Source organism: Giraffa tippelskirchi, chromosome 2 (assembly GCF_054371585.1).
Source record: "Giraffa tippelskirchi isolate mGirTip1 chromosome 2, T2T-mGirTip1v1.2.pri, whole genome shotgun sequence".
NCBI classification, from domain to species: Eukaryota; Metazoa; Chordata; class Mammalia; order Artiodactyla; family Giraffidae; genus Giraffa; species Giraffa tippelskirchi.
Window position 1 is genome coordinate 1,306,267 of NC_137276.1, and position 22,600 is coordinate 1,328,866.

The 22,600-nt window shown below is 61.2% G+C and overlaps 1 protein-coding gene across 1 annotated transcript in view; it reads right to left on the reverse strand.

Moving 5' to 3' along the window:
- Positions 1–22,600, reverse strand: part of JAKMIP3 (Janus kinase and microtubule interacting protein 3) — a 37,284-nt gene that overhangs the window by 4,386 nt on the left and 10,298 nt on the right. Inside the window, exons 3-18 of the mRNA XM_081572872.1 lie at positions 18,234–18,449; positions 16,776–16,895; positions 16,107–16,253; positions 15,744–15,875; positions 14,627–14,662; positions 12,764–12,823; positions 11,824–11,952; positions 11,333–11,461; positions 10,441–10,524; positions 9,422–9,484; positions 9,063–9,161; positions 8,537–8,635; positions 8,384–8,437; positions 4,826–4,891; positions 4,045–4,113; positions 3,886–3,963 (exon numbers count right to left, since the gene is read on the reverse strand). Of these exons, the coding sequence (XP_081428998.1) occupies positions 3,886–3,963; positions 4,045–4,113; positions 4,826–4,891; positions 8,384–8,437; positions 8,537–8,635; positions 9,063–9,161; positions 9,422–9,484; positions 10,441–10,524; positions 11,333–11,461; positions 11,824–11,952; positions 12,764–12,823; positions 14,627–14,662; positions 15,744–15,875; positions 16,107–16,253; positions 16,776–16,895; positions 18,234–18,449 (1,581 nt within the window). The remainder of the gene's footprint in view (positions 1–3,885; positions 3,964–4,044; positions 4,114–4,825; positions 4,892–8,383; positions 8,438–8,536; positions 8,636–9,062; positions 9,162–9,421; positions 9,485–10,440; positions 10,525–11,332; positions 11,462–11,823; positions 11,953–12,763; positions 12,824–14,626; positions 14,663–15,743; positions 15,876–16,106; positions 16,254–16,775; positions 16,896–18,233; positions 18,450–22,600) is intronic.

Consider the following 22,600-nt stretch of genomic DNA (forward strand, 5'->3'; position numbering starts at 1 on the left):
CTCGCCTTCTTCCTGCGGACTGCCTGGGGCCGAGGCACCCCGCCTGGGAGCCAGGACACCTCCGGACCAGCCCAAAGAGGGGACTGCTGCCTCCTGGACCAGTTAAATGATGTTCTGGAGGGTGGACCCAGTCCAGGAGAACTTATGTCAAGAGCATCCCTTCCACGCGATATTTAAGGTGCGATGAAACATTAGGGATGTTGAGGTCAGCAGAATTCAAAGCTGGAGTAGGAGGTCGGCCAAACAGGCGGTGTTCTGGGCAGGTGTCCTTTGAGTAAAGACCACAAAGGCTTCTTTCTTTGCTCACAACTTCACCAAACCCTGGGCTTCTGAGTAGCCGAAAAGGAGGAAGGAGGGTCCCCACGGGCTTGTCTGCAGTAACGCAGAGGGGCCAGGCTGTGGCCCTGTGGCCTCAGTGACATCTGTCCGGGTGACTCGTGCCCCTAAAGAAGCATCAAGTCCTAACCCTTGGAATCTGTGAACATGGGTCATTTGGAAATAGGGTCTCAGCAGGTGTCAGCCAGCGCACCTGAGGTCAGACTGGGTTAGGGGCCTCCATCCACTGACTCGTGACCTCAGAAGAGGGGATTGGCGACAGTCATGGAAGATGAGGGGAAGCCAAGTGATAACAGAGGCAGAGACTGGGGTGGCGCAGCCACAAGCCCAGAACTACCGAGGCCCCAGGAACTGGAACAGGCAGGCGGGCCTCCCCTGAGTCCTCTGATGGAGCGTGGCCCGGCCAGCATCTTGGTGTCAGGCTTCGGGTCTCCAGACTATGGTGCATACACCTGCCCCACGTCTCCCTTCTCTCTGTCTATCTGTCTGTCCCCCTCCCTGCTGCCTGCACACAAGGCCTCACTTTCACTTCAAGCCCCCACGTGCCCAGCCTCTGCCCACCTCACAGCTTCCTCTCCTCCTCTGCCCATGGTACACATAACAATGCCTGCAATGCCTGGGTGTGCTGCACTGGCCTAGGCTTCATCGCCATGAAGCCCTCCAGCCCCCACTTCCAGGCAGCAGGCACCCTCGTCAGCCCTGGCTCACGGTGAGGATGCTGAGGCGGGCTGCAGAGACCCCTGGGTGGACCACCTGCCCGGGGCCTGCTGGGGGAGAGCAGCGTTCGGACACTGGGGGTTCAAGCCCCAGCCCTTGCACCCCCCAGGGGGCTCCATTACAGAGAGCCTGAAATGCTGCTGGTCTCCGGTTCAGTCACTAGGTCATGTCCGACTCTTTGTGACCCCATGGACTGCAGCACGCCAGGCTTCCCTGTCCTCCACCATCTCCCAGAGCTTGCTCACACTCCTGCAGTACCATCCCTGTGCTGTCACCAGGTGCCAAACACAGACCTCATTATAAATGACTGAGGACTCGGCAGTTCGATCTGGAGCACTTCCAAAGCTTGTTCCTCAGGAAATTTCACAGATACAATCTTGAAATAGCCATACTCTTCCCATCAGAAATGTACCCTCCCGAGAAACAGAATATTTCCTGTCATATCAGTAAGTAAGGAGGTCACGGTCATCAGTGACTGCAGCCCTCCAGTGTGAGCCGGCGAGCCCGGAGGGAGCTCAGGAAGGAAAGAACGCCTGCCGTCAGGCAGCCATCAGCCTGCAGCCGCTCCCCACGGTGAACCCCAAGGAAGCTCGGGAAGGGAAAAGCACAGGACATCGGCCCGGGACAGCTGAGGTACGTGTGAAAGGGATGGTTTCAGCGAGCCCAGACTCTTGCATTTTCCCATACACAGAAAGGCACTAAATTCCTTAACCTAGGTTATCTTGTTTTCTTTAATTCACAATAATCTTTTGATGTTCAGATTACCTGCTCTTTGTTGCAAAACTGAATCTGCCTGCAATGTGGGAGACCTGGGTTTGATCCCTGGGTTGGGAAGGTCCCCTGGAGAAGGAAAAGGCTACCCACTCCAGTATTCTGGCCTGGAGAATTCCATGGACTGTATAGTCCATGTGGTCGCAAAGAGTCGGACAGACTGAGCGACTTTCACTCGCCTCCTCTGAGCTGTTCTCTCAGGGTCACTTGAGATGCTGCCTCCTGGGCTTAAGTCCTAAAAATTTCCACTGAATAAAACATAACTGTTAACTTTTAGGCTGTGACTGTTTTTCAGGTCGACATTCCTCACAAATAAATGCTTCCTCTTCAGGCAAAATGACTCCTGGACGTCCTTCTGGCTGAGTAGACGTTTTAGGAAATGGGGGGAAAGAGACCATGCTCATGCTATTGTTCTTGACAGCCGCAAAATCAACCATCCCCAGTCAGCTGTCACAGCCAGCTCACACCACACATCAGCTGCCACCTCTTAGAGCAAAAGAGCTTAGTGTGTTTAAGATAAGCTCCGGCTTTCAAATAAAGGCAGCTGAGTGTGGGGCTTAGCACTCACATCACAGTGACTTCACCCCAAGCCTGTGGGCGGAGATGGTCTGACCTTGCTCAGGCGATGCAGCAGCTTGAGCCACGGCCACCCAGATGCCCAGATGCCGGCTCTGTGCCCAGGACCTGCCCCAGAGTGAGGACCATCCTTCCCCCTGAAATCCCAGCTGCGGCTCCAGTGCTCACGGCAGGGAGGATGTGAAAGCTGGCAGGCCCCCCTGCCAAGGCATCCCAAGGTGGGTAGGTGCCCCCTCCTGCACAGGGTTCTGTGAGCGGCAGGTAAAATGGCTAATTGTCCAGCAGGAAGTGCAAGCTTAACTCCGGTGTCAAGAAAACCAGGGTTGGGGACTTCCCTGGTGGTCCAGTGGTTAAGCATCCGCCTTCTAATTCAGAGGATGCCGGTTCGATCCCTGGTCGGGGAACTAAGATCCCACAGGTTGTGGGGTGACGAGAGAAGCCTTCCAGCAGCAACATGGGGAGCCCGTTTGCTGCAGGAGGACCCAGTGAGGCCACGAGAGAAAAGGAAAAGAAAACCAGGGTGGACAACACAGTATGCAGCCTTCCTGCCGACACTGGAGAAGGGAGCCCCCAGACGACGGCACACAGGGGGCTGCCTTGAGAGTCACCGCATGAGGCAGGACCCAGCATCTCCGCGGCCCCACAGTGTCCCTCGGCGCTGTGTGATGGAGCTCCCACCCGCCGTCCCAGGGTGACCCTTTCTGCTCCTCCAGCCACCTCTGGGGGCCACGTGACAGCACCCCACTCAGAACGTACTCTGCAGGCAGGGGACAGAGGCCCACACCGCCTGGAAGGACTGTCCTGCCTGTGGCACTGACCTCCAGGTGTGGCTTACTGCTGGAGAGGAAGCGGGGGCCATGCTCCTGCAGGAAGCACCTCTGTTGAGCCCAGTCTGAGGAGCTGAGTCTGGCATTGATTTGGGGTCACCTTGAAGCAGAAAGGCTGCCCGGGGTGCAAATGCACCTTCTCCCCATGTTCTCCAGCTCACTTCAGTGAGGACTCACTGACAGCGATGGCGAGAAGAGGCTCGGCCCTCGGGGTGGACCCCACAAGGGGCCTCCCTTCAGGTCTGTCTGGGGACAGGTCTCCTGCAGAGCAGGCAGGTGCGCAAAGGGCAGGTGAGCAGCTCTCGATGCAGGTGGGCAGGGAGGGATGACAGACAGACACTCAGCTATTCCTTTCATTCATAAATGCATCGCTTCAATAAATCCTGTTTTCTCAGCTCAATTCAAATACCTGCTTGACCTCTGCTCATTTGCCTGCACTCCTGGGGCCAAGGCTGGCCAAAGGGGCAGTAAGGTGTCCTCGGACCTCCCTGGGCGAGGGGTCTCCAGCAGGAGAAATTCAGAGAGTCACCCCACGCCGGTCACACGGGGCGCAGGCCCTTCCCAGGCAGGCCTGAGTCCACGCGGCCCCTGAGACACATGCCGGCCGTGGACACTGTCCCCGTTTCCACCCAGACCCGCGCGGCCGGGCGGCCCTCACCTTGTGAGCCTGGTCCAAGCACTGCTTCCGGTAGTCCAGCTCCTCGTCCAGGTAGCCCTTCTGCTTACTGAACAGCTCCTGGAACACAAGAGGACCCACGTCTGGGCCTCGTGTGTCGGACGTGCTGACGCGGGGCTGCGGGGCCAGGCGTGCACCCACCTTCTCGCTTTCCAGGTCCACCATCTTCCGCTGCAGGGCCAACTCCGTCTCCTCGATCTGCTGGAGCCACTGGGCACAGAGAGAAGGTCCCGGCGACTGTGAGCCCCCGGATCACCGCTTGGTCAGCAGAGCCCGCCTCCCCAGCCCCCGGAGACAGCCTGGGGGGCGGGGCCGGGGTGCCCCTGTCCTTCCCGCTCTTCGTCATGGGCCCCGTGTGCCCAGCGTGCAGGCCAGGCCTGGGCCCCACCCCACAGCCCTGCCTGGTGTCCAGGGAGTCTGCCCTCACACATCCCGGGAGAGGAGGGGTGTCAGGCGGCCTGTGCTCCCAGGAGCTGGCCTCTGAACTCCTCCTTATGGGCACAGCCCTCCACGCCCTGCTGGAGGCCTGTGGGACAGGGGCGCTCACTGCAGGCTTATCAGCGGGTTCTGGCTACAGGTGGGGTGGGGGTGGGGGGAACTAGGAGCAGGCGGGTGGTCCTGGGAGCAGAGAAGCCAGAGGGTGGGGAGCCCGGGTACCGGCAGGGCAAACAGAGGCTGCAGCTTAACAGACCCACCATGACTCCAGCCTCTGGGGAAATCGGGGCAGAGCTGGCCTTGGGGAGACATGCATGGTGGGTGCGGTCTGACCTGTGTGTGTGCCAGGCCTCCCGAGCAGCCAGGCTTAGTGGAGCCCCCCACCAGCTCCCATCCCACCCCCTGGGGCCCCCCTCCCAAGGAGAGTATCTCCTCTGAACTGAGCCAGAAAGGGACCCGGCTCTGTCCCGAGCACATCCACAGTTACCTTTTCAGCCAAGGTCAGGACTGTCCTGGCTTGTATGACGACCACTTGCTCCTCGTTGGTCAGATTCTGCATTCAAGAGCAGAATTCTCATATGGTCAGGGGGAGTGCCTTCTGGGGTGGCAGGGTTTGGTGACGGGTGCTCAGTGGGGGGGTAAGTGATGGGCACTGGGTGGGCGGGTGATGGGTGATGGGCGCTGGGTGGGGGGTGAAGGCTGACGGGCGCTGGGTGGGTGATGGGCGCTGGGTGGGCAGGTGATGGGTGATGGGGGCTGGGTGGGGGGTGATGGGTGACGGGCGCTGGGTGGGGGGTGCTGGGTGATGTACGCTGGATGGGTGACGGGAGCTGGGTGGGTGGGTGATGGGTGACGGGCGCTGGGTGGGGGGTGATGGGTGACAGGTGCTGGATGGGTGACGGGCACTGGGTGGGTGGGTGATGGGTGATGGGCGCTGGGTGGGTGATGGCTGACGGGCACTGGATGGGTGATGGGTACTGGGTGGGGGGTGATGGGTGCCGGGTGCCGGGTGGGTGACAGGCGCTGGGTGGGTGATGGGCGTTGGGTGGGCGGGTGATGGCTGACGGGCACTGGATGGGTGATGGGCACTGGGTGGGGGGTGATGGGTGATGGGTGCTGGGTGGGTGATGGGTGCTGGGTGGGTGAAGGGTGCTGGGTGGGTGATGGGTGCTGGGTGGGCGGGTGATGGGTGACGGGCGCTGGGTGGGTGACGGGCGCTGGGTGGGTGATGGGTGCTGGGTGGGCGGGTGATGGGTGACAGGTGCTGGGTGGGGGGTGGTGTTCGGTGGGCATGGGGGAGCTGGGGTCACAGCTAAATGTCACTGTCACTAAAAGGCCCTCCCGGAGGCTCTAACCCCCTTCGCTCTCGGCCTTGCTGACTCCCACTGAGCCTCTGTCTTGCCCTCTGGCCCTCTCACTGCAGGTGACCATGCCTAAGTGGCCAGTGAGCAGGATGGGACGGTGGGTGGCAGAAAGAGCAGCCAGGCTTCTGCGCTCTGTGCAGATTCTTACTCAGAGCCAGCTCTCCTCACGTGCGGCCTGAATCATTAAAGCACCGCTTACAGATGTGAAGCAAAGATCAAATATCCCGCTGCTTCGCCTTCTCCCTGCATGTTTTATTCATGCCTCATCCCAACGGGCCCACCGGGGTGGTCCTTCTGGGAGGGTGACCCCGGCCTTGGGCCGGCAGGCCTCCTCAGAGGATGTCCCACCTGCATGAGCCCCAGGGGGGTGGAGGGGGCGAGCTGGGCTGTCCCCAGTGCTGAGCCCAACTGGAGGCCGCCGGGGGTCGTGGAGGGCAGGGACAAGTGGTGAGGAGCCTGCCGGGATCACTGAGTTGAGGGCAGCCCCCACACCCCAGAACCTGCCTGATTCAAGGCCACCTGCCCCGAAAGCCCTCCTGCCTCTCTCCCCCTGCAGCATAGGGTCTCTCACCACCGGGTCAGGGGTCTCTCGCCACCCCCCTACCCTGGCAGCAGTCAGCACGGGTGGGGGCTGGTGGCCAGCTGCTGGGCACAGAGGTAGGCTCTGTGCTCGGGCATGCGGCACCCGACTTGCCACGGTGCTGGAGCCGGGCGTCCCTTCCCTGTGGCTCCAGGGAGACTAGCCAGGCTGTCCCCTCCCCCCAGGGCAGGGCCAGGTCTGAGGGGTGGGACTGGGTGAGGGGGAGCCTGGGTGGGGGGCTGCAGGGTGACTGAGGGAAGCTACCTGGACGTGGTCAGACCAGTGTGAAGGGCTGGCACTGTGCACTTGGTGAGCAGCCTGGCTGGGCTCCTCCTGCTCCCCCCAGAGGTGCCCACGACCTCGGCCACATGTCGTCTCCTCCGCCCTCACCGCCTCCCCTGGGTGACCTGTCCGCCTTGGACGCCAGGGCAGCAGTGGTGAGCCCAGCAGGGAGGGCGGGTCTGTGGTGCCCCTGCCTGCCTCTGCTCCACTCCACAGGCCCCGACTCCTAAGGAGACTGAGGTCAGGGGCTCAGGTGCCCTGTGGCCAGCAGGAGGCCGCAGCCTCGTCAGGAGTGGCCTGGAGAACGGTGGCCACAGCCTCAGCATGCCCTGGCCGAGACGGTGATGGAGGCAGGCTGTCCCTGTCCCTGCTTGAAGTGTGTCCACAGGCACAACGTCAGACATGAAGGGACGCCCCATGGCCCTTCAGGAACCGCTGAGGGTCACTGGCACATGAAACTGGCAGTGTGTCCCCTGTCCCTGTCTCTGAGGCCGCATGAGGGCTCCAGGGCATGTCACCCTGGCGCTCCCGGGAGGGCAGCTGTGCAGCGGGGGGACTAGGCAGTTCTGGGCTTGTCCTCGCTGGCCAACACGGCAGCTCTGTGCCCCTGGGTGGTGCCCTCTGGGGTCTCAGTCTCTCCAGCTGTGAACTGAAAGGCTCCCCGGAGCCCTTGATGGGGCTGGTACCCAGGCTGAGCCTGGAGCACACAGTGACGATGGCCATTGTGCTGTGGCCCACGGCCTCCGCTACCTGCGGCTAAGGTGGAGCGGGGGGTCCGACCCGGGTGGGGGCGCAGCAGGTACAGCCAGGAGGGCCTCCCGGTGGAAGCCGTCCCCCCTTCCTGCTTCCCACCTAAAGGGCGGGGTGGGGGCCGGGAGGAGGGAGTCCTATCAGCACCGGGCCCTGAACGCTCAGAAGCGTCTGGAAGAACTGGTCCTGAGGATGTGCACAGTGCCTGGGTTTAGGGACACATGCATGAGTGTGTGTGTGTGTGTGTGTGTGAGTGTGTGTGTGTGTGTGTGTGTGTGCGTGCGTTTTTTCCTCCATCTCCCACATGCAGTGCACCTATCCTAGGGCTTTGATCTCTCTTGAGAACGGTGACCGGGATGTGGAGCCCAGGGTGCTTCACAAGGAGACTGTGTACTTGTGAGAGGACCTTCTGAGGGGACATTCTGGGGTGTGGACCGGGGCCCCCTGCCAGCACAGTTGGTCCCCCCTCACCATTGGGCAGGGGCTTAACAAGTACAGGAGGGGGCGTGGAGGGTGAACAGAGACTAGATGGAAGGGTGGCGGAGGACGGACGGTGGGAGGACGGAGGGACGATGGGCGGAGGGTTGATGGAGGGGTGGAGTCACTCATTCAGCAACTCGCATTCTTTTGAGGAATTTGCTGTAGAAATCGGGACTCTGCCCTAAGAGATTCGGAGATTATTCGTAGGCTCTGCCCCTCCGCCAAAACTAGGTGGAAGCCCTGAGTTCGAGCAGTCTAAGTTGGACACGACTGAGTGACTGAACAGCTGAACTGAAGGCATCTTAAGGACCCCCAGCCCCCCGCCCCACCAAGGATGTGGAAGAACTTCAGGACCGGGAGGGGTTCAGAAACTGAGAACACGGGGCCAGAAGCATCTCTGCTGGAGGAATCGGGGACACTGCGAGAAAAGAGCGCGATTTCTCATAAACGCCAGAGGGCCGGTCAGCAGCTCCGGAGGCGGGAGCGCGCGGGGCAGGGGCCGGGCACCGCGGGACTCACAGGGGCCCTGGGCCGTGCAGGGCGCCGCACGGGGAGGCATGCACAAGTCAGGAGAGCGACCTACACTTACGGCGTTGTCCCCCAGCAGATCCAGCTTCTTCATCAGCTCCGAGACCAGGATGTCCTAGAAGCAGAGAGACAACCGTGCTGGGCCAGGGGCGGGGCTAGGGGGGCTAGGGGGCGGGGGGGCGAGGCGGGCGGGAGGGCGGGGCCAGGGCGTTACCGTCACGCCTTCCGCCTCGCAGTACGCCTGCAGTGGGCTCTTCCCGTCCACAAAGGGGGTGTGGTGGAAGGTGATGGCCGGCGACTTCCTCTCCCTCTCCTAAGACAGACAGCAGAAGGCTGGGCACACGAGGGTCCCCTCCCTCCTGGGAGGCCAGTGCGGGGCCCCCTGGGGACACCGTGAGAATACGAAGTCCACTGAACACAGTGAACGGGGTCTTTGTGAAAATGAGACCCTGGCTGCCGCAGCACTGGTCACACCCTTCGGACCTGCCCAGAGGACAGCCTGAGTGGACGCTGGTGGGAGCAAGCGGGGACCTCTGAGCCCAGATGGCCCCTGGGGGCTGGCTCCCGCCTGGGGAGCCCCCTCGTCTGACGCCCCGAGGGGCTGGGGCAAAGGGAGGTCCCGGAGCTGCGTGTGCATGCTCGGGTGTGGTTTTCCTCCAGTGACAGGGCGGGACTCAGCCTGGGTGGCACCGGCAAGGGACAGCCCTCTGCCCCCCTGCCCCTGCCCCCCACCCCCACACCTCCAGCTCCAGGATCCGGAACTCCAGCAGCTCGTTTTGGTCCTTTGCATCCTGGACTTCGTGTTTCAACCGAGCCTCTTCTGTCTCCACTTGTTTAATCTGTAAAACAAAAAACAGGAGGCACCGTGGAGGCCACTGGAGGCCGACCCCGGCTTCCCTGACAGCTGCTGGCATTGCAGGGACAGCTGCCTGGCCCAGGCCGGCCGTCCGGAGCCCTCCCTCCAGGGTGAGTCCACAGAGGGCCTTCCGGCAGAGACTGGGTGGGTCCCCAGCCTCGGGCAGTGGGTGGGCAGGCGGGGATTCCTGCCTTTCCCAGGAAGCAGCCGGCCTCTCAGACAGACGGGGTGGGGCAGGTGTACCTTTTCCACGAGCTCCTGATTTCTCCGAAACAGCGCTTGCTTCTCTTCAATCCACTTCATATCCTTGAAAAGGAAATTGAAGCTGAGAAACAAAAGCACTGAAGGATACAGCTGTGATTTACATCACGGTTCAGCAGGACGGAGGATGTGATGCAAGGACTCAACACCCAGCTTCCGAAGTAACCAAGACTGGAGCACCTGTCCCATGGCTGATGGAAAGCCAGGTTCACCCGTTTTCTTGGAGGGTCTCAGATAGAGGTGGATGGCACCCAGGTTCGTGTGAGCCAAGGCCAGGCGCCTGAGTGGATGTCACAGGTCCAGGGGACCCCGACATGTAGTCAGTGGGAGCCAGGGGGTTGAGCTGGCGTGGAGAGGACAGTGCGGTCCTGGGTGACCACAGGGGCCTCTGCACTGGATTCAGGGCCTCAGGTGCTCAAGTGAGGATGTGGCAGCGAGGCGGGGCAGTCACTCGGATTCTTGCCCTGTCTGTCTGTCCAGCTGTGCAGCGAGCAGTTGGCACCCCAGGGCCTTGGTGGGTCTGCACCGCACTCTCACCTGCACCCTCCCAGCCCCCATAGACATCCTCCTGCCTCATCTTGCATCTGGACCATCCCCAGTTCAGGGGCTGCTCAGAGTCTACGGACGGAGGCCCTTCCCTGGGATCTGAGGAGCCCGGAGGGGCTGGCAGTCTCAGGGACTGAGGGGAGTGATGACGGCCCTGGGACCCGGACTCCCGGCTCTGAGCGAGCAGGCGGATGGGACCTCTGGTCAAGCCCAGAGAGGCTGGTCAGGAGAATTCGTGCCTCGTTCTGGGCGTACTATGGAATTCTTCCAAATGCACATTACTTCCGCTTTTATATCTCTTACTGGGGTGTGACATATACACAGCAAAGGGGGCTGGGGAGCCAGTCTTCAGTGCGCAGATGGAGAGTTCTCACCCACGGACACACCCGCAGACCACCGCCCTCATCGGGGGCGCGGCAGCCCAGGGGCCCCGGGACCCAGGCCCACGCGCTCACCTGCCCCTGCTCGGCCAGGGCCTTTTCCAGGTCCTCAATCCGCGCCTGCGCCCTCTGCACGTCCGCCTGCAGCTGCTCACGGGTCTGTAGGATGGGAGGAGACATACATCAAACTTTCCCTAAGAGCCGGGCGGCCCCCTCAGACCTGACTTCCAGGACACTGTCTGCCAGCAAGGAATGCTCTGGAATAAAGGGAGAACTCGGAGTCTTAGCGACTTCCCTTAGATTACAGGGGATGATCCGTGGGTTCATTTGGGGGATTATTTGGGGAAATCCTCATTTACAGGATGAAGGAGGAGCCTTGAGCGGCCGGGTGCTGGCCGGAGGGGGTTGGCTTCGTCCTGGGGATAACAAAGACCAGGATGCATACAGCCGGGTGGCCGAGCGACCTGCCGGGCACAGCCCCAAGGCACCTCCCTTCCCTTCTGGAGCCTCTGGCTGCCCTGGGTTCACCTCCTTTTCTGGACTTTGCTGAGCCCGTCTCCTTTAGAAGCCCTGGGCTCCTGTTGCATGAACGTCCCCTGCCCAGCCCGCCTGTCCTCTACGGGCTCTGCCCTCCCTGGAGTTCACCTGCTGTCATAGGGGCCGGGCTGCAGGGCACTTCATCTCGATGGGTGCCCTGGCTCCCTGCGAATGGCTTTCAGGGCAAATGGACGAGAGGGGTGAGGCTGCCAGGCACAGGATGTGAGATACCTCAACCCAGGAGGGCAGGGCAGCCCTCCCTGGGCCCACTCACTGCCAAGTGACCGCCAGAGCGGCATCCCCGGGGCCTGACCGTGACCATGGGAGAGGAGGGCCTGGCCCGGAAGGCGCACGTGTCCCTGCCGAGGCCGGGGGGCAAGCAGGGAGCCTGGCAGGAACCGGAACGTCGTGGAGTGGAAGTCAGTTAGACCTTAACTTCTCGCTCTGCGTCCAGTGTCCCTCCGACCTGCTCCTGCAGCAACGCGTAGGCCCGCTGCAGGGCCTGGTACTCCATGGTCAGCTGGCGGAACCGCAGCTCTGTCTCCTCCTTGGCCATGCCCTGGAGAGGTGCACGGAGACACTGCATCAGCCACGCCTCCGCCTGGGGACCCGGGAGACAGGCCCTGACCCCTGGGGTGAATGGCTGAGGTGGCTGCTCGGGTGAGCCTCTCGGGCCAGCAGCTGGGGCCAGGGGCTCAGCTGGGGCCCACCTGCCAGCCAGGCGGTCCTGACCCTGCACCCTTGGTGTGGTGCCCACCCGCTGCTGGGTGGTTCAGACCCCCCCATGAGAAGGTGGGGGCGCGCTATACCACTCTGAAGAGGGGACCGAGTACAGTGATGTGAAGCAGACGGGGGTGTGTGTGTGTGAAGGCGGACAGGAACAGCCAGGCAGGCCTGTCCGGAAGCCCCATGAGAAGTTACCTCCTCTAGGTCGTCGTCTGGGGTACACGGGGTCTGGTCTGTTCTGTCTGTTTGGTAAGAGATGGAAGAACCGTCGGACTCCAGAGAAGCCTCTTCATCATATCCAAAGAAGGTCTCCACGACAACCGGCTTCTGACCAAAAGGGACCGTGTTAATCCAAACCCAGACCACTGGCTGGCAGAGCTGCCAGCTCCGTAGGGGCCTCCTCTGCTGCCCAGCTGTGGGGTCAGCTGCTTGGCTGCCCCGCAGTGCACTCGGGTATCTATCCTGAACTGCTCCCGGCGCTGCTCAGGCCGCCAATCTCGACCAAGGCCTCCACTATCTTACCCGGGCTGGTAGAGGGCAGACTGGGACACGGCCTCCTAACGGCCTTCTAGGGGCCAGACAAGCCGGTATTTGTGCCTAGGAGTATGTACCAGCCTGTTTGAGGATCACTGTTGATTGTTCCAAAACCGAACCAAAAAACGTATTTTGTAAAAGGAAGGATACAAGTTAGATCCTTTGGGAATATTCTGGGAATGTTTCCCAAATCTCCTTTAATAAAAATCACAGGTTTATCAAAAAGGACTGTGCCTCAAAGAAACACCCCAGGTCTACAAGTTCCCAAAGGGCGCAGGTCTGCCAGGGAAGGACACAGGGAGGCCGCCTGCAGTCCTGGCTGGATGTGGGCGCCTCTGGTGGGAGGGCCAGGCCCGTGGCTAACTCCTCCTCCTCGTTATTACTGTCCTGAACCCACATTTCCTCTTGGAAATTTAAAGGAAACCAAGTTGGGTTTTTTAATTTAAAGTATAAACAGAGTACTCTCTCTGGGTCCTGTTTTGGTTACTTCATAATAACAATTTTTAGAAGTAAAGAAACCATTTTCTCTTCACCTCTGAAGGAAGAGGTTCTTTCCTGTTAAATGACTTTTTAAAAATACACGTTTCATGTACTCGTTTACCTTGGGGAGTTTCGCCATTTTCTTTCTTTGTTTCCGATATCTTAAAAGCTTATCACGTTCCTGCAAAAACCAGTTGAGGAGATTTTTTGAGTTGTTGATTGGCTCTGCCAGGTTTAAATGCACAGGTTAGTATTTCCGGGCCATCATCGGAGTGGACCGGGTGGTCTCAGGACCAGCCTGTGGTCCGCACTGTTGACCAGCTCAGGGCAGTTTGTTCTGCGCGTTTGGATGTTGCATCTTCCCAGCCTGGGTGGGAACAGGAACGGAGGCCTGCGTGTCTCTAAGCTCCCCGTCTGGGGCTTCCTCCCCATCTGGGGGGGGGGACCCTGCAGGGCAGGGGGCTGAGGGGCACACACTGAAATGCAAATTTGAGAAGGACGGAGGGCCCAGCCCTCTCCACTCTCCCGGCGTGGACCTCTACAGGGTGACGTTGTGGTGGAGACAGGCCTGTTCTCTCCAGAGCGCTAGGCGGCGTTCGTGGGACCATGCAGGAGCCAGCCGGGCAGAGGGGGCTGAGTGCCCTGGGGTGGGAGGGGGCCCAGTTCTGAACCGAAAAAACCACCTGGGACACTGGCCGTTTCCCTGGAGTCTGGACAACCCTGACGGGTGGGCTCTCTCGATTACCACGGCCAAGTTTCTGGGCAGGCAGCACTGGGACCACGGAACCACCCTCGCCCGAGTGTGCCGCGGTTGCTTCCAGCTGCACCAGGAGGGACCATAGGCACAGGGGCCCGGGAAAGTGGGAGGGGCTGTAGGAGGAGACGGCGAGGGAGTGGGAGGGGCTGTAGGAGGGGACGCTGAGGGAGTGGGAGGGGCTGTAGGAGGGGACGCTAAGGGAGTGGGAGGGGCTGTAGGCGGGGACGCTGAGTGAGTGGGAGGGGCTGTAGGAGGGACGCTGAGGGAGTGGAGGGGCTGTAGGCGGGGACGCTGAGTGAGTGGGAGGGGCTGTAGGAGGGGACGGTGAGTGAGTGGGAGGGGCTGTAGGAGGGGACGGTGAGGGAGTGGGAGGGGCTGTAGGAGGGGACTGTGAGGGAGTGGGAGGGGCTGCAGGGGGGACAGAGAGTGGGAGGGGCTGTAGGCGGGGACGGTGAGGGAGTGGGTGGGGCTGTAGGAGGGGACGGTGAGGGAGTGGGAGGGGCTGTAGGAGGGGACGGTGAGGGACTGGGAGGGGCTGTAGGAGGGGACTGTGAGGGAGTGGGAGGGGCTGTAGGAGGGGACTGTGAGGGAGTGGGAGGGGCTGTAGGCGGGGACGGTGAGGGAGTGGGTGGGGCTGTAGGAGGGGACTGTGAGGGAGTGGGAGGGGCTGCAGGGGGGACAGAGAGTGGGAGGGGCTGTAGGGGGGACAGAGAGTGGGAGGGGCTGTAGGAGGGGACGCTGAGGGAGTGGGAGGGGCTGTAGGAGGGACGCTGAGGGAGTGGGAGGGGTGTAGGAGGGACGCTGAGGGAGTGGGGGGGTCTGTAGGAGAGACGCTGAGGGAGTGGGAGGGTCTGTAGGAGGGACGCTGAGGGAGCGGGAGGGGCTGTAGGAGGGGACGGTGAGGAAAGTGGGAGGGGCTGTAGGAGGGGACGGTGAGGGAGTGGGAGGGGCTGTAGGAGGGACGCTGAGTGAGTGGGAGGGGCCACTGAGGGAGTGAGAGGGGCTGTAGGGGGACGGTGAGGGAGTGGGAGGGGCTGTAGGAGGGGGCGGTGAGGGAGTGGGAGGAGCTGTAGGCGGGGACGGTGAGGGAGTGGGAGGGGCTGTAGGCGGGGACGGTGAGGGAGTGGGAGGGGCTGTAGGCGGGGACGGTGAGGGAGTGGGAGGGGCTGTAGGCGCGGAGGCTGAGGGCCCTGGGAGGGATATAGGTGAGATGCTGAGGGCACTTACTAATACGCTCTTCACGTAGCCAGCGGTCTCCAGGGTCTGGAAGAGAGGAGGCACCTTGGTGACCTAGGGGCACAGACCTTGGCCGCGCAAGCCCCAGGGTCCCTACGGCCCCCAGTCCCTCCGCTTCCCTATGCAGATTCCCGTGGCTCTCCTCAGAGCCTTCCCTGAGAGGGCGGGCCTTCCTTGGGCTTGGTCCTTCCTCCCTAGGCTGATGCCGCAAGAGCGAGAGCCTTCAGAGGCAGGTGTGGGGGTGCCTTTGTAACCAGGGTGCTTTCGTTTTCCTCTTCCCCTTGCGCATTCCTATTATTGAGGGGATGGGCGGTCACTGGCCTTTGAAGGAACCAGAGCACTGACCTCAGGCCCCGTCGGAAGGCTGGGTGGCCAGAGCGCATCCTGACCACTCGGTGGGAAGTGACAGACAGCGCTGCTGCTGTCCTCTGCTCAGCCCCCACCACTACCAAGGGCACAGAACGACGCAAGCAGCTGGTTCTGAACTTGTCTGACCTTGGATTTGGTCTGGGTCCCACAAAGACTAGGAGGTGCTTTAATGAGGGTAACTGGACGGGGGTCTGAGGAGGAACTATAGGAAAAGCTGTGCTGGAGGTGGGGGATGCAGGGAGAGGGGGACATAGATGGAGGTTGGGTTCAGAAAGACATGCCCACACCCCATCCCCAGACCCGGGGCTGCGGCCTTGTTTGGAAATGGGGTCTATGCAATGTGGCTAGGTTATGCATCTTGAGAGGAGACCATCCTGGGTGGGGGTGGGCGGCGCCCAGAGAAGGGGGGGCCCAGGAAGACGGCTGAGATCAAAGGGATGTGATTAGCGGCCATCAGAAGCTTCCCGTCCTCCCCAGCACCGCTGGCGGGAGCCCGGCCCTACCCCACCCTGTCTGGATCCCGCCTCCAGCGCTCTGAGGGCCCTGGGGTGGACACAGGCGGTGTTGCTGCTCTGAGAGCCCCAGTCCTGAAGGTGAGGAAGGGGAGGGATTGGAGAGGCAGGAGCCAACCCCTGCGGAGAGACTCGGCCTGTATCCTGGGTGCAGGGTACCCTGTGGGTAGCAGAGCGGGGCGGGTCTGGAAGCAGGGCCAGCGGGCAGGGTGCCACCTAGCGGTCACCTTGGAGAGCTCGTCTATGAGGTGCTGCTGCTCAACAATCTGCAACTTCAGGAAGTCCACTTCCCGCTCGTCCTGACTCTGATCCAGGTCGTTCAAGGAACTGGGTCTCCGTATGATCCCTGCTCTCTGCCTCTGAAAACCAGACAGACCACACAACATGTGGAGTGAGGGGCCCGACTGCTGAAGGGCAGCTGGGGTCTCCTCACCCCACCTGCCTGTACCTCAGAAGCCCTGTCACTGGTCACTCCCAGGCCTCCCTGCCGGGGAGCTCCCAGCCCCACAGACGCCCGTGAGACCAAAGGCTTGATCTTGCTATCAGACCTCGCGTAGGAGAGGCTAGTTACACGAGAGTGGGCTCCTTACCATCTCTATGTTCTCCTGGGTGACAAATTTTAACTTGTTTTCCATCCGACGTAAACTGTGGGACAGATCTTCGTTCTTCCGAGTGAGGCGTTTGTTTTTGTCCAGCAATGGCTTGTACTGACTTTCAGCTTCCCTGACACGCTTTAACTGAAAGATGAGATTAATTATATATTACGATGTTTAAAAGCATCACAGAGAACCAGCAGCCTCCAAACAGAGGTGGTAAAGCAAGCAGAACAAGCTTTGGGTTCCACAGAGGGCAGAGGTCTGGCGCTGCACTCTGTTCTGCTGGAAAGAGCCACGGGGAAACAGCCCAGTTTGTGAGCCTTCCGCCACCTGGGAGAGCTCATGTCCCAGCAGAGAGGTCACTGGGGAATCTCTGTGGCCATAGGACTGACGGTGAGGGCGCCACTAGTGGGCGGGGTCCTCACACGTCTCAGATAACACACAGAACAGGGACATGTACCCCAGTGACACAGGGCAGGGATCAGCCAACCAGTGCCTCAGCCCGTATCTGGTCCCCTACCTGATGTTGTTAATAAAGTTTTATTGGAAACACCCTGTCACCATCACTCTTCTTTCCCACAGGAAATTTTGGAAGTGGATGCCCCAGCTCCCCCTCCACAGCAGACACAGGCCCACAGAATTCAGAGGCCTGAGGCCACCCACCAGCTCATTCCGTTCCTCCGACAGCAGGGCATTGCGGTCCTCGAGTTTCCGGATGATCGCACTCAACTCCGCAATCTTAAGTTGGAAACGCCGAGCATCTTTTTCATCCAACTGCTGTTCCTAAAACAAAAATCAACTGCAAATAACTGTTCATAGACACAGACACAAAAACCATGGCAAGTCCCCACACACCACAGAAACCAAGGCACGTCTGTGTCATGATGGCCCGTGATTCTAATGGCTGGGGGCACTGCAGGCTGCACGCTGGGGACAGAATGAAGGAGCAGAAATGTTCAGAGTACGCAGATGTGGGGGCGAGGGCATGCGGATGCAGATGCCGCAGGTGGGCGTGATGCTGAGAAAACCCCAGAAGCCAGCAGCATGCTTCACGTGGCCACTGCCAGCTGCAGCTTTCAAGGTGGGGGGGGGGGTGCTGCCCTGCACTGTAGTGGGGCGCCTCACTTTCCTCGTATTATAATGTGAGCCCAGGAAATGATGTTCAGCTTAAGACTTTCGAAAGTGGGATTCCCAGGAAGAGTGGTCCCTCAAATTGAGTTTCTAAAAGGTCACTTTGGGAGCCACTGGAACTTACTAAAAAAATCAATGACAACATTTTGATCTGGTTTCAGAATCTCTGGAGTTAATGGGATCTGTCGGGTGCCAGAGCTGGTTTTAACCCAGTTAAGCCATTTATATAACAAGATTGTAAAATGTCGTGCTCCATTCTTGAAAGATCACTGCCCTAGGGCTGGCTCGGCTCAAACGCAGCTCTGTCCTCAAAGCAAACAGACGCAAGTCCAGAAAGGACCGGGGAATGGTTCCTCATTCAGCAGGTGCAGGAGAGGCCGGGGGCAGACCTGGAAGGACCGTGTGGAGGGTCTGTGGAATGTAGACCCCTTCCAGACTCCCGGGACCCCGCAGAGAGCTCTGAATGAGGAGCGGTAAGAGGAGATGTGTGGGGTCACAGCCTCACGCGGTCACGCAGCCCCAGGCGCGGACAGTGGCATGGTCACAAGGAAAGCGGGTGCCGGGCAGCTGGTCACGAGCACAGAAACCACGGCAGGAGGGTCAGCGCCAGTGGAGGGCAAAGCCTGCATGCGGTGATGGAGCTGCTGGGCCATCTCCCCCAGCAGCAAGGGAGGGCCCCTTAGCAACCTGGGGCTGGTGGCAGAGGCGGGCACGACTGGAAGCCTGAAGCTTGAGGCCCATGGGAGGGACCAGGGGAGGGCAAGGCCAGTGCTGTGCCACGACAGCAAGGAGGGAAGAGAGAGAAGTCTCTGAGCCCTTTCAGCCAAGCCAGAGAAGCTGAGGGTCCCTCTGGCCTGTGGGCTGCAGACACGGTCAGAGTCCCCAAGGCTTGGGCTCGGGACGCCCCAAGGAAGGTGCCCATGGCACCACAAGCCACGTGCGGGGCAGTCTGGGCTCTGGGTCAGCCGGGCGAGCGTGGGAGGTGCTTACAGGGCTTCCTGAGTGGTCTGAGGCGTCTCCTGCACCGCTTGCGTGAGGAAGCTCCCGCCTGGGGCTGCCCGGGTGCCGATCGGTCTCTTTGACCTGGGACAGCTGCTCATCTAGAGCCTCTTTTTGGAGCTGGAGTCTCTGAGCATGCCCGGCTTGGACCCCTAACTCTCTCTCCAGCACGAAGACTGCTCTGTCTTTAAATTTTATCTCCTCCATCTACAAGGAGAACAGAACACAATCACACACGCAGGCAGGTAAGATGCAGTTACCGTAGAGACAGGCAGAGTGACCTAAGCACAAGCATCAGGAGGCACCTCCGCTGAGCAGCCCTGCCAGCCTCTTGGGCTCTGAGACCGAAGCAAAGCCTGGACTGAGAGCCGCGTGCCCCCCGCCCAGGCCGCTCACGACTCCCCGGCTCCGACCAGGTGGGGCCAGCTGAAGCCACCTTCCTGGACACCGCACACCCCTGCCCAGTCTCCTGGGCTCCTGGCAGGACTCCCCTCTCCCAGCTGGCCTGCAGGGGCTCATTGGCCATCTACCTCCTGCCTTCTGCTGAGCGGTGGACGGAGCAGAGCCGCCCCGGGTTCCCCATTCCCCGTCAAAAGGATGAGCGAGGTTCGTGTTCAAACAGGCAACTGTAGATGTGGAGGAAAAGGAGCTGTGGGCCCCAAAGCCCTCGTGGCCTCTGTCTCTCTGCTCTGCGGACGCTTGGCCCTGGAAGCCTGGATGGTGCGTGGGGCCAATACACGTGGTCTCCTGCACTGGACTCTCCTGGTTCCGAGGTGTGGACAGAAGGCAGGGTTCTGCCCGACTGCAGGCAGAGCCACATTTTTAATTCAGCTTCCTCTAAGCTAAGTCTTGGGTTGGGAGGTAGTCCCTAAACCAGCAGAATCCAGACTAGCAGGGGACCGGAGTGCCTGCGGCATCGGGTTGGGGGGGGGTCCGCAGCCCCTCCCACTCTCCCTAATGTGCTCAAGCTCCTGACAGCGTCTGGCCCTTCCAGACACAGCTGCCCCTGCCCCCAGGCTCCTCCCGGTGGCCACAGGGGCGTCCCTGAGCGAGGGTCAGGCTGTGCCCTGGAGGAGGAGCAGGCAGAATGACCCCCATGTCACCCATTCTTTAGACAGACAGGCGCTGGTGCTGGGGATGTTCAAACAGCCCCATATTTACAAGAGGACTCGATTTAAGACATATTCCACACGGCAGAGCAGGGCAGACTGCACTACTGCTTTGCTTGCTGTGCAGGGTTTGAATAAGTTCATAAATCAGCCATCTGCTGAAGTCAGCTTGGAACAAAGAGTCGCCATGTCTAATTAGCCCAGATCACAGAATTCATGGCAAGCGACGCCCGGGCGAAGAAAAGAAACCGCCAGCCACTAAACCCCCATTGCCCGGAGCACAGGGCAAAGTGGAGAGGGGAAGCCCGGTCAGTCAGCAGAAACCAACAGGCTGGTGAAAACATGACCCCGTTAATAAGCGGCTGGTCTCACATTTAGCCCCTTGCACAGACACCTTGGAAACATCTCTGTCCCTTCATCAGGAAGCATGAAAACAAGATTCTCCACACACAGTCCCTCTCAAATCAGCGATTTCAGCAGACGGTTTAGACCAGAAAGCTGACTTCCAGGAGAAGTCATCACATGTGCCACATAACGTGGTCAAGTCAGACATGGAGCTCCGTGATCCACCCACAAAGGGAATGTGCGTGGCTTCCCCTGAGGGCGGGGTTAGATCTCTGAGGATGAAAACGCCTCTGAGATCAGTGTCCTCAGGGGCCTCGTGCTCAGCGCCTCATTGCGTCTGAAGGCCGAGTGTCTCAACCAGGGGCACATTCCTGCATCCCCAGGTCCTGCTGTTTGGACTCAGAGGCCTGTCTGTGGAGGAGGCGCGGGTGCACAGCGGGGCCAGCCAGCTGAGGGCGGATGCGCTTTGCCACGTGTGGCCCCCACCTCACTCTGGGGGCTGCTTCCGGCTAGGGGCACAAAATCAAACCCAGGTAACGGGACGGCCAGGGAAGGCTCAGGGAGCAGCCCCGTCTCTGGGGGCTGCAACACTGCATGGGTGACCCCCTTCCTGCAGGTCTTCCTGCTGTGCCCAGTCTGGGCCATGGGGTCCTGGAGGGCAGGGCTGCAGAGAGCCCCCTCCTCACGCCCTGGCCCTGCCCGTGTCACCACCCACACCCACGTCCACACCCAGTGGACCCTGCACTCCCCGGAGCCCAGGATGGGGACTTTCAAAGCTGACACAGAGTCAGCCAGCAGGAGTGAGTCGGCCCCGGCCCCCTTCCCTCAGCTGGACCGCAGCAGTGGCTTCAGCTGGCCTCTCGTGTCCACTTGTGCCCCCACCCCTGGCCCCACAACACAGCCAGAGAATCAGATTTCACCACTCCCATGCATCCGGGGTACCAAGAGCAAGATTCAGAGTCCTTACTGGAGGCTGCCCGCTTCCACAGGGGCTGCCCTGCCCCAGCCCTACTCCCTGTTACGTGGGTATGAAAACCCGGGGGGTCCCTGGGACAATGGGTCCCGAGAGAAGGGGTGCAGGAGTATGCTAGGGCAGGAGCACCGCCCCTGCCGGGGGGAGAGGGTGCCCTTCTCACACCATCACCCCACCCCCAGCACAGAGCAGGCTCAGAGCAGGCTCAGAACAAGCACAGAGCAGCAGACCTGCCGGGGAGCCTGGGACCCACACTTACAGTGCCATGCTGTGAAGCGCTCTGACATGGTCTAACCACCGCCCCCCGAGCTGAGACCCCCTCCAGCTCCTACGCCCCACGACGCCCATCGGGGGTCACCATCAAGCCCAGCACGGCAGCCCCACCTGGGGACCCTCCCTCCCCGGCTCCGTACAGGTGAGCACACACCTGCCCCTTGAGGACCACTCCCCAGAGAGTGAACAAACAGCGGAGTGTGAGGCAGCGCCTGGTTTTGCCCATCCTTCTTGGGTTTATAGGATTTTTAGTAGCCATCTGAGCTGGTATTTTAGTGAGTACCCGACAGACATCCCCTCCTGGTTCCAGAACGGCACAGCTAGAAGGTGCCCGAAGCTGCTCCTGGCTGAGAGTCCACCCCCCCTGCCCGCGGCAGGCAGCCTGGTCCTCAGAGTGTGTCAGCAGCCAGGTGTGGGCGGGGACGCAGAGGACCAGCCTGAGCTCAGCGAGAAAGTCAGAGTGGGCGGCTACTTTGCTTCCACTTTGATAGGAGCCACCCCCACCCCAGACCGAGCTCTCCAGGGATACCGTGCAGCTGCCCAGGACCGCCTAAAGGTCCAGACCCCCCTTTTGTAAAGTCCAGGGAGCTGGGCGGCAGAGTCGTGGGGGCCGCGAGAACAGCGGGCCTGGGCCTCACTTGGGGTGTCACCTCCTAAGGTCCCCCGGGTGTTCTGATGTGAGCCCCCAGGGAGACCCTTCTGCAGGAGGGGCCAGCTTGCAGCCCAACGGGCCTCCCAGGTTCTGTCTGGGTGTGCCAGCTGGCTACCCGACCCCAGCCTCCACGCAGCTTCAGTCTGACACCTCTGTGCCCTCACCTCTGGCCAGCACTCAGCATCCTGGGGTCAAAACAGGGACCTAATTGTCCACAGCTGGGCTGGCTCTGCCCAGTCATCCCACTCCTGCCCACGCATGGCCCTGTGGCTCAGCCTCAACCTCACCAGGGCCAGCCCACTGTCTGCTGGCTCTGTGATGTGGCCACAGATGACCACAGCCTCCCCCTTGGACCCTGTGAGCTGCACCTTGGAAGACCCCAAACAGGCCAGAGCCCCAGGGCGAGGGCCGGAGGGGCTCGGACAAGCAGGCGGGACCCAGCCCGAAACGCCAGCCACGCTGCTGCCCGAGAGCCTCCTGCTTTTGGCCACTTGGGGGTTGTCACGTTCTTTGCAAAGTGGCCGCTGCGTGTTGAGGTCCACTCTCTCTGGCCCCCTCCCTCCTGGGCCAGCTGCCGGCACGGTCGTCCAGGTGGGCTCCCTGACCCTGCGGTGCAGGAATTCGGCCCCGGGTTTGCTACCAGCAGCACGCCGGGCGGAGCCCCTGTGCCTGGGGTGCCGGCCGCAAGTGGACATGGAGCTTCACCTCCTTCACCTCCTCGGCTTTCCGTTCAGGCGGCCCACAGCCACCGCGCTCCGCCCTTCGGCTGGGCCACAGCAGGGCCCCCAGGCCACCCCCAACTCAGCTGCAACCCTGCGTGTGCGCTGGCCACTGCACGGCTGCTTCTGGCCGCAAGCGCCATCACACGCCGCACTCTGAGTCCAGCGCTGGGCGGTGCCAGAGACAGGGAGGAGGGGACCGTGTGTCCCACAGGCCAGTGCTCCACGGAGCACCAGTTGACCCCTGACCTCCCAGAGCCACAGGCCCTCCTCCCAGGCCCAGGGAA